The sequence below is a fragment of the Exophiala xenobiotica genome (genome assembly GCF_000835505.1).
Source record: "Exophiala xenobiotica strain CBS 118157 unplaced genomic scaffold supercont1.5, whole genome shotgun sequence".
NCBI lineage: Eukaryota > Fungi > Ascomycota > Eurotiomycetes > Chaetothyriales > Herpotrichiellaceae > Exophiala > Exophiala xenobiotica.
The window spans coordinates 886,483-899,548 of record NW_013562490.1 but is presented as its reverse complement, the minus strand read 5'-3'; the positions used below and the strand labels follow the sequence as shown (position 1 = coordinate 899,548).

Sequence of the window (13,066 nt, the reverse complement as noted above, 5' to 3'; positions counted from 1 at the left end):
TCACATTGAGCCCGCCAATCTGATCGGAGAGGAAGAAGTCTTTTCCGGCTAGCATCGATTACTAAGCCCTCGCCTGACCTTCCCCGGACTTACCAGACTATAAAATGGACGACGTCATATTCACTTCATACCCTGCGAGCCTGCAAGCCTGGAAGCCTTAGATGCCTCTTCCTGTCGAGTAGTCGATCAGACGAGTCAAAGGTGCGAGTGGAAGTACCTGAAGCGACTACGCAATCGACATGGCTGCAGTGACAGGCCATCACCAGGACCCAGCAGACATCAGCCAATGATCTCCCCAAGGACATCTTTGCCAAACTCCTCCAGCTGCCAGAAGAAGACACTTGAATCCAACACCATAGCTACTCGTGCTACTGTGGTCCTCGTATTTCATACGAAGTCCTTCCCTGGCTCTGACGCAACTCCAGCACAGCCAGCATTGACTTTCGACGCTCCTGTTCGGCAGCCTACATCCCCGAGTGGAAGTTAGGCTTTGGAAGCTGTATCCGTCGATCACGAATTCCTCTCCCATCCTCCATCCTACACACTACTCGTAACTTCCTTACCTTACTCCATTATAATGTCCTAACAACCCTCCTTCATCACCTACTGTGTACACAAGCCCTCAGCACTCCCTCGAAAATGGAAGACTCCGAAACCCAGACTCGCTCCGAGCGCTCCCCCCTCCTCCCCTCTGACCGGCGCTATCTCGACACCCTCCGCTCTTCTCGCGACTTCGTAGCTTGCCACATCATCAAAATCCACGGCGAAGAATCCATGGTCTGGAAACTGCGCACCCATCTCCAGCGCTTCCTCTCGTCCAAATGGGGTCACTACTTCGTCATCGCTCTGGTGGCGCTCGACATCAGCTGCATCTTCGCTGACTTCCTCATCTCTCTGCACATGTGCGAGCACCGATTCGACGAAAAGTTCCCCTACAAAGATTGGCAATTCGCCGACCATGTCCTCGACTATGTCAGCCTGGCTTTCTCATGCCTGTTCATGGCTGAATTGCTGGGGAGCGTGTTTGCTTTCGGGCTAGGGTATGCATATCAACACCACTCTTCCTCCCGCCTCCTTCCATGTTGCGCTGACTCGTGGTGATTATAGTTATTTCCGTTCCAAATTCCACATCTTTGACGCCTGCGTCATCGTTGCAGCGTTCATCATCGATGTTCTCCTGCGCGGTCCCGTTGAAGAGGCCGGCTCTCTTGTCGTGATCGGTCGATTGTGGCGAGTCTTCAAGATCATCGAGGAATTCTCCACGGGCGCAGAAGATGAGCTAGAAGATATGTATGAACGCATTGAGCAGCTCGAACAGGAGAAGGACAAGCTTGTCAAGGAGAATCAAGAATTGAGATTTCGCGGGAATATCTCTGACGGGACGGCTCATTGAGTGATGCTCAGCCGCGGCAGTACCCTCAAAGATGCTGCTAAGTTATGAATTTTGGCATGCCCGCCTATACGTAAACTGTACCCGGGGATGACGGTACCTGTTTGAGTATGGTAAACATCTTTCACGAATGTAATGTATGAAGATTATGACGAGACGTGATTCATTCCATTCTTAGGGTCGCTAATGTGGCTCTTTCTGCTAAAAACACAAATATCAAGGAAATGCCCTGTCGGTAAAGAGTGGACCCCTTTCCTTCCTCAGGCTGCACTCGCCGGCAACAGCGTACACTCGATATACTCACGACCGTGCCCGGTCACATTGCTCAAGGAACCGATATATCCCCTGCAGACCCTCATATCCGTTCTCAGCAGCCGAATCCGTACGTCTGCCTGAGACCTTTGCTTTGTCAGGCTGTAAAAAGTACATCCCTGCAACATCTCCATCATCGCCGTATGATTCGCTCTCATGCAGACTGGAATAACCCGAAGGCGACGAAATCCAGGGATTAGGTCCCATGGCATCATCAATAACCTCAAAACCGTTGGGTGACTGACTTCTGGCCGAGACATGAGAGTAGCCTGCAGACCGCTGCTGAGGGGGAGTCAGCATTTCGTGCCAGTCCACGCAGTCCCGCTTAGCTCGTTTGGGGGGCCTGGCAAGAGCTTCGAGACAAACTTCACTAGCGGTCTTGCTGGGAGCGAATGGGAACAGCAATGCCACTTCGGTGCCGTTCTGGACATCGAAGTCCTCGTCCTGTCCAACCATCCCACGCTTGATGTTCAGTTCTCGGCACAGACTTTCGACCGTGTCTGCATCGCACCCGGGGAACCGCACGCGAAGAGTGGAGCTGTCGTGTAGGGAGATAGGCAGATCGCCAAGGGTAGCCAGATGCTTGAGATCGTTCATGATGGCGGCTAGGTCCTTTAAGGCTCGGGCAAAGTCCACAGCCAAGTTCGACATCATGATCGGGTTGTTCAGAGTTTGTCGTTCCATTTCGTAATCACAAGATGAGGCAGACTGAGAACGTGGGACGCTGCTCAGTGGGCCAACAGCGGTAATGGTTGGAGAGACCTTGAAGTCGATGAAGGACCCTGGGGCATTGACCGGCGACATGTCCATTGTATGTCTTGCATCCTCTTGCAGGCTGGACACCGCTCGGAATCGTTTCTCTCCCGTTCGAGTAGCGCCATCAAATCGAGCTTTTTGTCCGGACAACCAAAATGCCCGAACAGCTTGCGAGACATTGCTCACGACTTGTACTGGAGCAGCCGGTGAATGTGAGAAGTATCTTGCTCCACCAACTCGTCCACCTCCCAGACCATATCCACCAGCTGAACGACACAGGCTGCCGCCTGTCAGGCTTGGTCGAAGTGTCGAGGCGAAAGGAGCTCGGCCAGTCGATCGTCCAACTCTCGCAGCGGTGCGAGAGGTAGGGTAGGAGGCTCTGGTCGGGCGAGAGGCACCAGAGTGGGACGAGTAATGTCTGACGGTGGTGTCGATGGCATGTTTTGTGCTATAATAGCGGCTGCTTTGAGCTTGACGGATCTGGTTGATGCGGCTGACGGGTTGTCGTTGAGAGACACGGGCATAGGCAGGTTCGACGTGGGCTTCGTAGGACTTGGTTGCCTGCGGCACCTTCTCACGAATGAGACGGCCTGTCTTCTCGACAGCGTATTTGATCAGCCTCAGAGCCTTGGGGACTAAGAGGTGACCTCCTGATGCTCCCGCCATGATGTTTACCCACCACAGCGTGAGAGGAAAGAAGACGAAGAAGATGGGAAGAATAAGGAGGTTAAGAGAAAGTATGGAGGCTGAGGTTCAAGTTGGCAATTGTCTGGTTCCAAGTCATTTTTGCCACCGACTCGCCCTTCCCCGCATCATCAAAACAACTCCAATCATAGTCATAGTCACGTGAAAACGGAAAGTCACGTGATGACTGTTCTAGGTACAGAATACAGGTTCTTTTAGTTCACCTTCTCACAAGTGTCAAGGTCGGGCCCTTGTACATGTCCTCGAGAAACACGGCCAGGCCACTCCTCATCTCTCGCATCCTCTTGAAGATGACATCAAACCACAGAGCCTCCTTTGCCCCACAGCTTTCAAAATAGCCTTGCGCGACAGCAAGCGGAAATCCGACAAAATTCGTCCCCAACAATCCCATATCCGGGTGAAGGAAATATTCGAGAGACTGTGCGATGTACAGTGCAAAGGTCTGCGCTGATTTTTGAGGGGAAACTTTCCCCACCTGTGACATAGCGGCAAGCGATAATCCAGCGCGACTGCAACGCTCTCGAGCACCGTCAAGGCTAATGCGTATAAGCAAAAGGCCAGTCCAGTACAATGTGATCTGCTCCGCTAAGTTCGGATCGCCGAAACAAACGAAGCACGGAAATATGCGGGCTGGGTCCGTCGGCAGGAGTTGTCCATACAAATTCGATGGCTCGAACCAATAGAGTGCCGAAGATGGCTCGCTAATGCTCTCGGAGGCATTAGAAGAATGGCTTGGAGAGAAGTCCTGATGAGGTTCATCACACCCATACACAAATTCTAATCCGTTGAGCCAGTCTGTTAGACGAGTTTCAAAGTCTTGACATTGCCGTACAAACTCGGTCGTCATCACCAGGAGGAGATTCACATCCTGTTCTGGGATTGTTTTGATGCGGTCCCATAGGCCCAGAATGTCAGGCAGAGACTCCAGGATCTCGAACAGACGAGCATGTGAGGAGTCCATCTCGGGCTCCAAAGGCGAAGACCTAAGTGACGACCATAGTGCAGCATTATCGCAGCGCTGTCGGTTTCCAACTGCATTGATCAACTTCTGTATATTAGTCAACTGGACATGACGATCAAGACCGGCACTAACCTCTGTAAGTCGGGTGCCAAAGAACAGTTTGTGGCTCAATTCTGAGAAGAAATTACTTTCACCGCGTAGATGGATAAGCGCCGACGCCCCATTTACGTGCGACAGCCAGCTTTTTGACCTGACAGACATTCCTGCTTGCATCTACGGCACTGTTAGATGCGACTTGGATTGCTCTAGCTGCGCGACCAACCTCGTAAAGACCAAGTGCCATTACAATGGCCAATGTTGTGTCCTCCATAACCGCCGTTTTGTCCCTGAGTAGTTTGTTCACCCCACCAACAGCTCCAACGTACAATGCTTGACTTGCATGAAGCATTTCTCTTCGATTGCCGGATGAACCAATGTGAGCTAGTGACAGAGCTGTCAGGGCATCGTTCAAGACAGGATTCGTTGCAGCGACGGAAGCTCCAGCCTTGAGCCAAGATGTTTCGGGCAGAATCCCAATGTCTGAGTTCAAATTTGGCCATTGAGCTGACGTATGTGGTAGGTAAATGTCGAAAAATCGGCCATATGTCTGCATGCGAGCAGCAGTATCATGACAGGATGGTGGGAGTGCCCGCAAAGGGAAATTGTTGCCGTCATAGTGCATGGCAGTCTTTCTGGCTACTGCTCCTTCCATCGCAGTCGTCGGAGTCGATAACTTTTTCCTCCCGGGATGCTCCCAGACTATGTTGAGGGCTTTGACATAGCCTCGACACATGACGCCTCTGCGCAGACACTGACCGCAGGACGGCTTGACAGCATCGCACTGTACGATGAAACGTCAATGTCGGTCTCTCGATGAGTAACAACCTGGCGCGATGACTTACGCCTTTTCGCCTAGCTCGACAATTGATGCAGGCTTTTGAATGAGGAACGCCAACCATGGTCGGGGGACCTAGTCAACGCCACAGGTATGCGTAAGGAATAGTATCGTATCTTCCAGATCAGATAGGTAAACAGACGGAAGTGCGTCTCTTGACTTTGACAATGTCGTGTCTTGAGGCTTGTCGCCGATCGTCACCATTGTAGGAAGCATTCTTCGACAGCCAGATTTGCGAATACGCAGAGCACGGCAAGGAATGCAATCGCTGCCAGCCAATCGTCGAACGCAGCCAAGATTCATCCTGGCCTGTCCATCTCAAGATTGGGGGAGTTGTCGCCGGCGAGAGAGCCCATGCGCTAGCATTAATGCTGACGTACAACTTTTCTCGTATTCAAATGGGGTAAGCTAAACCCAATACGGTGCCATACTGCGCAGTTTGTACGACAAGGCTGGGCTTTTGCAGGCAGAAGGAAAGGGACTGGCACTGCCTGGGTGTATAAAATGAAGAAGAGATGGTAGCTGCCAGCAATCACTTTGTCCGTCAGAATGAACCATCCAGAAAGCACAGAGACCCGTAAGCGCAAGATGGCTCAACAAGACACCATCAAAGAAGTGCCCGTAGGCAAGCATTCACGACTGTCCAGAGCTTGGTCCTGGCTGGGATTTCAAAAAGGATACAATGTTCCATTGTGTGAGTCTTTCCCATACGAACCTCGCAAACTGTTCGCTAATGATGTCAAGTCGTGATATTTGCCGGGGCCATGCTGGGGTTCAGTCTCGCTCGATTGCAATACCTCGACATATCTGGGACGTTCGCCAAACAATCAGCTCCCGGAGAATGGTACTGGTACCAATCAGGCCATTATCGCGTCGGCATCACCCTGCATCTCGGTGCTGTAGTGCCGGCAGGCGTGCTGATGGTCTTCCAATTCGTCCCTGCCATCCGACACCAGGCCATGCTCTTCCACCGGATCAATGGCCATGTGATCATAGTCCTGATCTTGGTTGGTCATGCGGGTGCTCTGATGATTGTCCGCCGTTCGTTCGGCGGAGAACTCGCCACGCAAGCTGGAGTCGGCGTCTTGGTGATCTCGACCACGATCGGCCTTGGTATGGCCTACTATAACATTAAGAAACTCCAAGTCGATCAGCATCGAGCATGGATGTTGCGAACAATGTTTTATCTGGGAACCATCATCACCATGAGACTTATCATGGTCGTTGCAGCAGCAATCACCTCAACAATCGGCTCATACGACGTGCTCATGGCCTGTGGCGAGCTGGGGTCAATGAAAGGAAGGCATGAGCTTGTGACCAATTATCCGGAGTGTATCTCAGGTTCGATCATAGCAGCAGAGAAGATCATGGTGGTGCACGCGAGCTTTTCCGGATCGAAAGAGAACGTTGGCGCAAGCTTGCGTCTTAATTTTGGAATGGCGATGTGGCTGGCGATTTTCTTGCATGCCGTGGGTATTGAGATATACCTCAAACTTACGCCTCGTGAAGGGCAGAGACTCCGAATGGTCTCGTATGAGAAACAGCTAGAGGCCGGAATGAGTAACCCAGGCTCTGCTGGGTTGGTGGTCGAGAAATTTGGTGACGCGGATGATTGGAAGCCAGGCTAGAATCCTATCTGATCACAATGATACCAGGTAGAATAGTTGCATTAGTTCCAAGTCAATGGATCCAGAGGATCCCAGGCGAGGCGCGTGTAAGAGGATGCTCGCAGATGGATTGAGACAACAGTTTGTGCAATGGGAGTCTTGCAATGAAGCTGGTGAATTCTCTACTGCAGATTGTTCATGCCATACGAGCAATTCACTATTGCGGATTATTGGTATCATATGCGAGCAAAGGTTCCACCACTTCTGACTGTGCTGCCCTGCCTTGGAAAGTGTCACAATGCACACACAGTATACAAACAGCTGCCTAGCATGGCGAATCAGTACGACTAGCCGTCGTCACAGCGTTCCTTTTTCCTATAGCCATCCGCCAATGCAGCGAGATCCCCGCCTTTGGTGGTGCTAGGGAGACAGTTCTGAACAGTATGACTCGAGCTGCACTGCCCCAGTTGAGTCACTTCCACAACCCTTGATAAAGAGCATGAATATTCCGGACCTCGTTTGCGCTTATACAGTGAGCTCCATCACCTATGTTGTTACGGCACGATCCGAGAAAACGAGTCGTCTTTCCTTGGCTATTTTGCTCAGACCGATCCGGTGATCTTCCACCTCTGGTATTATCAACACGACCCCAAACGCTGTCGTCGGGCTCCCTTTACGTGGCAGAATGGCACACCGCGTAGATACTGGGTTCAGAATCCTAGTTCCTCATCCGACTTCAAGCATCATACTGACGCCGCCTACCATCGACGACGGTCGTGATGTTGTCGCTGCCCTCAATGATCCTCGAGTCTACATGAATCTCAATGGTCCACCGTACCCGTACACCGAGGATGACTATTTGGGCTGGTACGGAGTCATTGAGGAAGCCGCTCGGACAAGCTCTGAAGAAATGCACGCGATTGAAAGCTCGTGGCAGATCGCTCAAGAAGCCGCGCAGAATCCAGGAGGCTGCCGAAAGAAATGGATGGGCAGGAGTTGGTGGGTATCAGCCATCAGAGAGGTGATATCGGAGAGGCCGGAGACCGGCGAGGAGACGAAGTTTCTGGGCGAAATCACGGTTCGAAGAAGCGGCTTCCTCTTCATCTTGGATGAAGCCGAACGTCAAAAGAAAACGGACGAGAATAACAGCCTGGAAGCTGGAGATCCCAAGATCCTTTATGAAGTAGGATGTAAGTCGAATAGCGTTCCGCTCACTTGATGCATTACCCTTTTTCCGCTCAATCTTTTGGGTTGCCGCATGTCACTAATACCTCTCAGTCTACCTCATTCCCGAATGTCACGGTCATGGCATCATGCCCATGGTCTTACGGACTTTGATAAGCGAGATCCTCATCCCGTACTTTAACGTGCAGCGACTCGTGGGAATATATTTTGAGCACAATATACCCAGCAGGAAGGTATTCGAGAAATGCGGCTTTGAATTTGCGACCATGGCGCCGGATGCTATCACAATGTCACCGGCAAAGACTGGCAGGCTGGAGGGCCTGAAGGTTGGGATTGGCGTGCTGACATGGCAACGGTAGCCAACCATATGAGCATGACGCCCACACAAAATCATCGCCCGAGTCGGCCACGGTCACTCTAGCACGTGCACTTCGGCGGCAGCCGTTTCCTGGTCATTGTTGTTGACCACAGGGGTGGTTGCGTTGACAGATGCCGGTGCACAGATACCGGGGGATTAAGCAAAACCGACAGGCTTGACACCTCCGGTGGTTGAGAAGAAGATCCGGGGAAAGTGAGGAGATGTGGCATTTGGCATGCTCGTATCTTGGGCGAAAAGTTGTTTCCAGTCAGCTCATGCTTCAATCAGTTCGATTAAGCCAGGCACGGCGCAGTTGTGAGTGCCTGCTCACCATGTCGGCTGAATCACGACCTTCAGCATCTTCACTGCACATTGAGTGACGGCTCCTGTAACTGTCGTGTGGTCATGCGGGAATGGACGTCAGGGTCCAACTACGACGGATTGTATGGTGGGCAGCGAGGACTGACAGCCTGTCCCAATAAAGCGATCGACGTGTTTCTCGCTGTTCCAGGGGATGACTTGACGGGAAGATCTGGACCACAACTGACATAACCGTCCACCAACATGATGCATCGCTTCCAAGATCTGGCAGGAGATGGCACAGAGAAACTCCGGAGCAATGGTCCGCAAAGCATTCCGTCTGACATCCGGGCGCGGGTATCCAACCCGACAGAATGGCTGAAAGAAAACCAGAAAGGACGAGCCTGAGCATGGTCTGACGGTCACTTCCATAGCACTTGCGTGGGCTTCTCGTACCAACTGGCAGTCAGAGTTGCCCAAGCGGTATCCCAGGTCTTTTTTACTGGGACAGACACCGCGGAGCATGTGGAAGCCATTGGTCTACGGCTTAAGACCATGTTTGTGAGCCATCCAGCTGGTACGAGCTATGTTACCTCGTAAAGAGAGGGTGACATATGTCAAATCGATGTCAGGAAGAGCAGTAACCACGGGATAGTCCCTGCTATCACCCAAGCAATCCTGACTGGCGAGACACATTGCCAAATTGTTCTTGCATCGAAGGTGAGTGATATCTTGGTCCACGCTTGGCTTCATTTGACGACGATCAGAGGTACAGAGAACATTGTCCAGTTGAGGCTAGTTGATGTCCCATGGCTATGGCGGTCTGTCCGAATGGCTGGAATGCTGCCAGTGTCAATAGACACAGAATCGCCCAAAGTTCGATAAACTGAATGAGTGTATAATGTTGAGCACGGACGAAATAATCGATAAACCTTGGGAACAGACCACTTGTTTGGAACTTTAGTAAAGTCTCGAGCCTCGACGAAACCTGGGGTTCAGTCTCCACCTCGATTTCGTCAAGTATATATTGTAGCAGGCATGATTTATTATAATTGTTGGCGGTAACTTGATCGGCCTGGAATTGCTGGAGCAACTCGTTCTCAACACTATCATCCTATACCGAGGGTGCCTCTAGGACTTTCTGCCGCAGTTCTTCTCATCCGGAACCAGATGTCCTGCAAGAGCTGCTGTCAGACTTTAAACTTGCGACCGTCAACCTCTCACCCTTTCCGGCTGCATAGACAGACAGATCAAGACAGGTACTCGGGAAGCTAAGTGAGCTTAAGCCCGTGCATCGAATCATTGGTCTTCGCCTTGCCCGAAGCCGCGCACGAACGTTGGAAGGGTAGAATGAATCATTGCGGAAGATTGGCGTGGCCGTGCACCACATTAAGCTCCCATGGTCGAAATTCACCTGGAGAACAGCCGACAAATTCGCATGTCAACTACCATAGCACCGCGTTAGTCCAGCCCCTAGATGAGGCTCTTTCGGTAATCTGCGAACGGGATGCCTTTTACAAGTACTATATCTTTTCGTTGAAGCCGAAGGCGTGCGGCTGAGAGATTAGCGTCCCATAAGGCAGTCAAAGGCGAGATGTGAGCGAGTCACTGCGAGTTCTAGGCGAACCATTGGAGATTTCCGGCTCCAAAGTGTGAAAGGGGCCACAAGGGGATAGTTAGGCGAATGGCTGTCCTAAAGCGGCTTGATGCATCTCTAATCGCACGACCGCTGGGTCTGGATCGTGCGCCACAGTGTGCCATCTGCCTCTCAAACTCCAATACGAATCTGAGGCACTCCATACTGCGTCAGAAAAATCCCCTTTTTGACACTTGCTCCTCAAAGCCGGATGCACATCCTTCCACGGCAACTTCCTGCAACCCCGCTGCTCACCTTGACACGGACCTCTTACTTGTACCATAGTCCGGTACTTCCACCCGCTTTCCTTAGTTTCTGCCCCATGCTTCGATAGCTAGTGCGTGCCAGTGCTTGGGCAGCCAGTCGTATGTACTTTCGCATTCGCTAGCCCTTGCCTTAGCCCCCATCGGGCGGAAATCGCCAATATGGCGTGTCGATTGCTGGATGGTCCATGATGGTCCCTTTCGCTCGCTTCTGCCTTAGACCCTGGCCTCATGCGCCTTTCCCCTGCAAGCTGGTGCCGCAAAGGCCTCGTGCTTCCCCCAGAATGTTCTTTCAGCCGCAAATCCAATACTCTACCTGCAAAAGACTTCAAGCCCCTTACTCCTCCCTTTCCACTTCTAGAGCACTCGGTACCCACTCGACGTGATCGTGGCTGACTGGGAGTGAGGAATGATTTCGATAACCAAGTCGACCATCAGCACACCGCTCACGGGCCACATGCATGCGCTCGTGTTCTGGTCCATGTGGAAGAAGCTCTAGTAAGATCTATAATCCAGCCTCTGCACTGATCATCGATTTCTTCTTTCCTGTGTTGAAGTGATATTGGAGCCGTCAATTCATGACTTATCGTCCTAAACCAACCTGAAGACCCAAACTCTACCAAACATCCCCAGCCTACATCATGAGCTCAATAGGGCCTTTGTGCTCTCACAATCCTCTCAACTTTGCGTCTATCCCAGCGCGACGATCAGAAATGTCTCCGCCGGCCGCCTCAAGATTACATTTCGTTGCATCCTGGAAATTGAACACAGAATCCGCCCGTGACGAACCCAAGCTGCGAAAGCTTCTGGGCCACATTTCAGTTTACGATCAGACACGGACGCTGGTCCAATCCCAAACCCCATCGTCGGATGACCCCGAGTCAAACGAGCTTTCTACCTATCTTCAACAACACGTACCCTGCTTCCGAGATTTCCAGGCTGCCATTGCACTCCAACTGGCGACAATGGCCGAGGCCAAGGCTGCGGCTTCACAACTCGCTGAAGAAGAAGACAACAACAGTGATGAAGAAGAGATCGACAGCGACTATGACAGCTACGACGGAGACTGGAGTGACGCAGACACAGCGGCTGGGAGCGATGAGAGCTACACCGACGACGAAGGCTCAGACGGCCAGTGGTCCTCGTGCACTTCTCCGACGTCCAGTTCAAGCGAGCCCGAAGACGCAGAAGAAGACCAAGCCGATCTATGGGCCATTCGACCACTCGCACCAATGATCCGTAATCCTTCGGCACATCTGGGATAGAGCTGGACTCCAAGACGTGCTTGGCCGTCTTTCAGCTTCGTATCGAGACTTGGCACGGCTCAAAGCTTTCGCGTTTTTGGTTTCATTGTTAGCAAGGCGTTGGTGGTATCTGACACCAAGAGAATGGGTTGAGGAATTTGCGGAATTGGGGGCTTGAGCGATCAATCGTCAAGCGAAAAGCACGGCGTTTAGGACTTTTTCTTCAGAAAAGGCTTAAAAAGATACCCATTTGAATATGTACTTTCGAAAGAAGATCTTGCTGTCCAATCGAGACTGACAAGAGAATATATTGGCCTTTTCCAGCCAGATCCTTCTGCACTCCCGTCGAAACTCAAACCCATTGGAAGCCGTCGCTAATATAACATAGAAACCCCCAGCCTGAAAACTCCGAGCTCACTGGCGGATCTGTATCGTACCTCAACCGAGGGTCGATCGACGCCGTGTCTCAATGCGCAAACCACATCAACTCTTGCAGGTCTAGAGGTCCAAGATCTCACGCAGCTTGCGGCTGTTTACTTGAAGAGCTTGTTATCGGCTCCTTCCAAAAACCATTTCGAGCTGTCGAGGGTGGCGTTCCTCTTGGCGAATCGGGCGTTCTGTCTGGTTCCTGATCTTGCGGCCTAGAAAACACCCCATCGGTCAGCCGCAGTCCTTGGCTAGAACAATCTCTCGCTTACGACGTTTTGCCCGAGGCAGCAAAGTCGATCGGAAGCATCTCCAATACAAGGTCGAGAACACTTACTGCATATAGGACACCAGTTGCGGTTGCCAAAGTTGCGGCTGTGAAAATACCCCGCATCACACCTCTCTCGTGTTTTGTCATTTTGCCGCTGTGGGAAATGGGCGAGGTTGATGCAAATCGGACCGGTGTGGTGAGTCTGGGGCCCATGGACACGACCCGGCGAGAGAGAATTTGACGAGTAGCGTTCATGTTGATTGTTTGGAGACGGTTTGGTATTGGGTGGAAGAGTGGTGTTTAGTGGTTTGCTAAGAGAGTAGAGATGTTGGGACTGGTGAGTCGTGTGCTTATGTTGTGATTGTCTTGTGCTTTCGAGATTCGATCGATGGAGTGATAGAAGTGCCTACCTTGTCTGCGCATTCTTCCAAGGCCTTTTAAACAGCTGTGCACAGTGAGTCCTGCCTGGTAGTTGGACCATAACCCCCGGCATGGCATGATGGGCAGAAAATGCTATGACTCTGCTTCATCAGCAGACAGGTGAGCGACATTCAGCAGTATAGCGATAGAATATCAGGTGCTCGTTGATCAGATCACCAGCTTGGTGCCAGCTCTGTAGCAGAGAACCCGCGAGAACTGTGTGTTTAGTGGCTCGAACAGATCGACAACGGCGTCCTCCGCAGAGAAAATCCGGGCTATCACGGTTTTGGACAAGCTT

General features: G+C 51.7%; 6 protein-coding genes across 6 annotated transcripts; 4 read left to right on the top strand and 2 right to left on the bottom strand.

The window, feature by feature from the left end:
• Positions 1 to 109: 109 nt before the first annotated feature.
• PV05_08049 (uncharacterized protein) lies at positions 110 to 1,518 on the top strand. The gene is made up of 2 exons (XM_013457540.1): positions 110 to 1,040; positions 1,108 to 1,518. Exons 1-2 carry the CDS (start codon positions 640 to 642, stop codon positions 1,391 to 1,393), a joined length of 687 nt encoding a protein of 228 aa, XP_013312994.1. The 5' UTR covers positions 110 to 639; the 3' UTR covers positions 1,394 to 1,518.
• Positions 1,519 to 1,536: 18 nt separating this feature from the next.
• PV05_08048 (uncharacterized protein) lies at positions 1,537 to 3,206 on the bottom strand. Its single transcript, XM_013457539.1, has one exon. It carries the CDS (start codon positions 3,122 to 3,124, stop codon positions 1,691 to 1,693), a length of 1,434 nt encoding a protein of 477 aa, XP_013312993.1. The 5' UTR covers positions 3,125 to 3,206; the 3' UTR covers positions 1,537 to 1,690.
• Positions 3,207 to 3,362: 156 nt separating this feature from the next.
• On the bottom strand, positions 3,363 to 5,018 carry PV05_08047 (uncharacterized protein; the record flags this gene model as incomplete). Its single annotated transcript, XM_013457538.1, has 3 exons — positions 4,447 to 5,018; positions 4,257 to 4,397; positions 3,363 to 4,208 (listed from the first exon to the last, which is right to left on the bottom strand). The coding sequence occupies exons 1-3, from the start codon at positions 4,954 to 4,956 to the stop codon at positions 3,363 to 3,365; spliced, it is 1,497 nt and encodes a 498-aa protein (XP_013312992.1). The 5' UTR covers positions 4,957 to 5,018.
• A 589-nt stretch (positions 5,019 to 5,607) lies between these two features.
• PV05_08046 (uncharacterized protein) lies at positions 5,608 to 6,686 on the top strand (the record flags this gene model as incomplete). The annotated part of the gene is made up of 2 exons (XM_013457537.1): positions 5,608 to 5,752; positions 5,803 to 6,686. 2 exons carry the CDS (start codon positions 5,608 to 5,610, stop codon positions 6,684 to 6,686), a joined length of 1,029 nt encoding a protein of 342 aa, XP_013312991.1.
• Positions 6,687 to 6,974: 288 nt separating this feature from the next.
• PV05_08045 (uncharacterized protein) lies at positions 6,975 to 9,464 on the top strand. The gene is made up of 3 exons (XM_013457536.1): positions 6,975 to 7,855; positions 7,944 to 9,228; positions 9,276 to 9,464. The coding sequence occupies exons 1-2, from the start codon at positions 7,351 to 7,353 to the stop codon at positions 8,207 to 8,209; spliced, it is 771 nt and encodes a 256-aa protein (XP_013312990.1). The 5' UTR covers positions 6,975 to 7,350; the 3' UTR covers positions 8,210 to 9,228; positions 9,276 to 9,464.
• A 1,278-nt stretch (positions 9,465 to 10,742) lies between these two features.
• On the top strand, positions 10,743 to 11,983 carry PV05_08044 (uncharacterized protein). The gene has a single exon (XM_013457535.1). The coding sequence runs from the start codon at positions 11,049 to 11,051 to the stop codon at positions 11,670 to 11,672; it is 624 nt and encodes a 207-aa protein (XP_013312989.1). The 5' UTR covers positions 10,743 to 11,048; the 3' UTR covers positions 11,673 to 11,983.
• Positions 11,984 to 13,066: the final 1,083 nt, after the last annotated feature.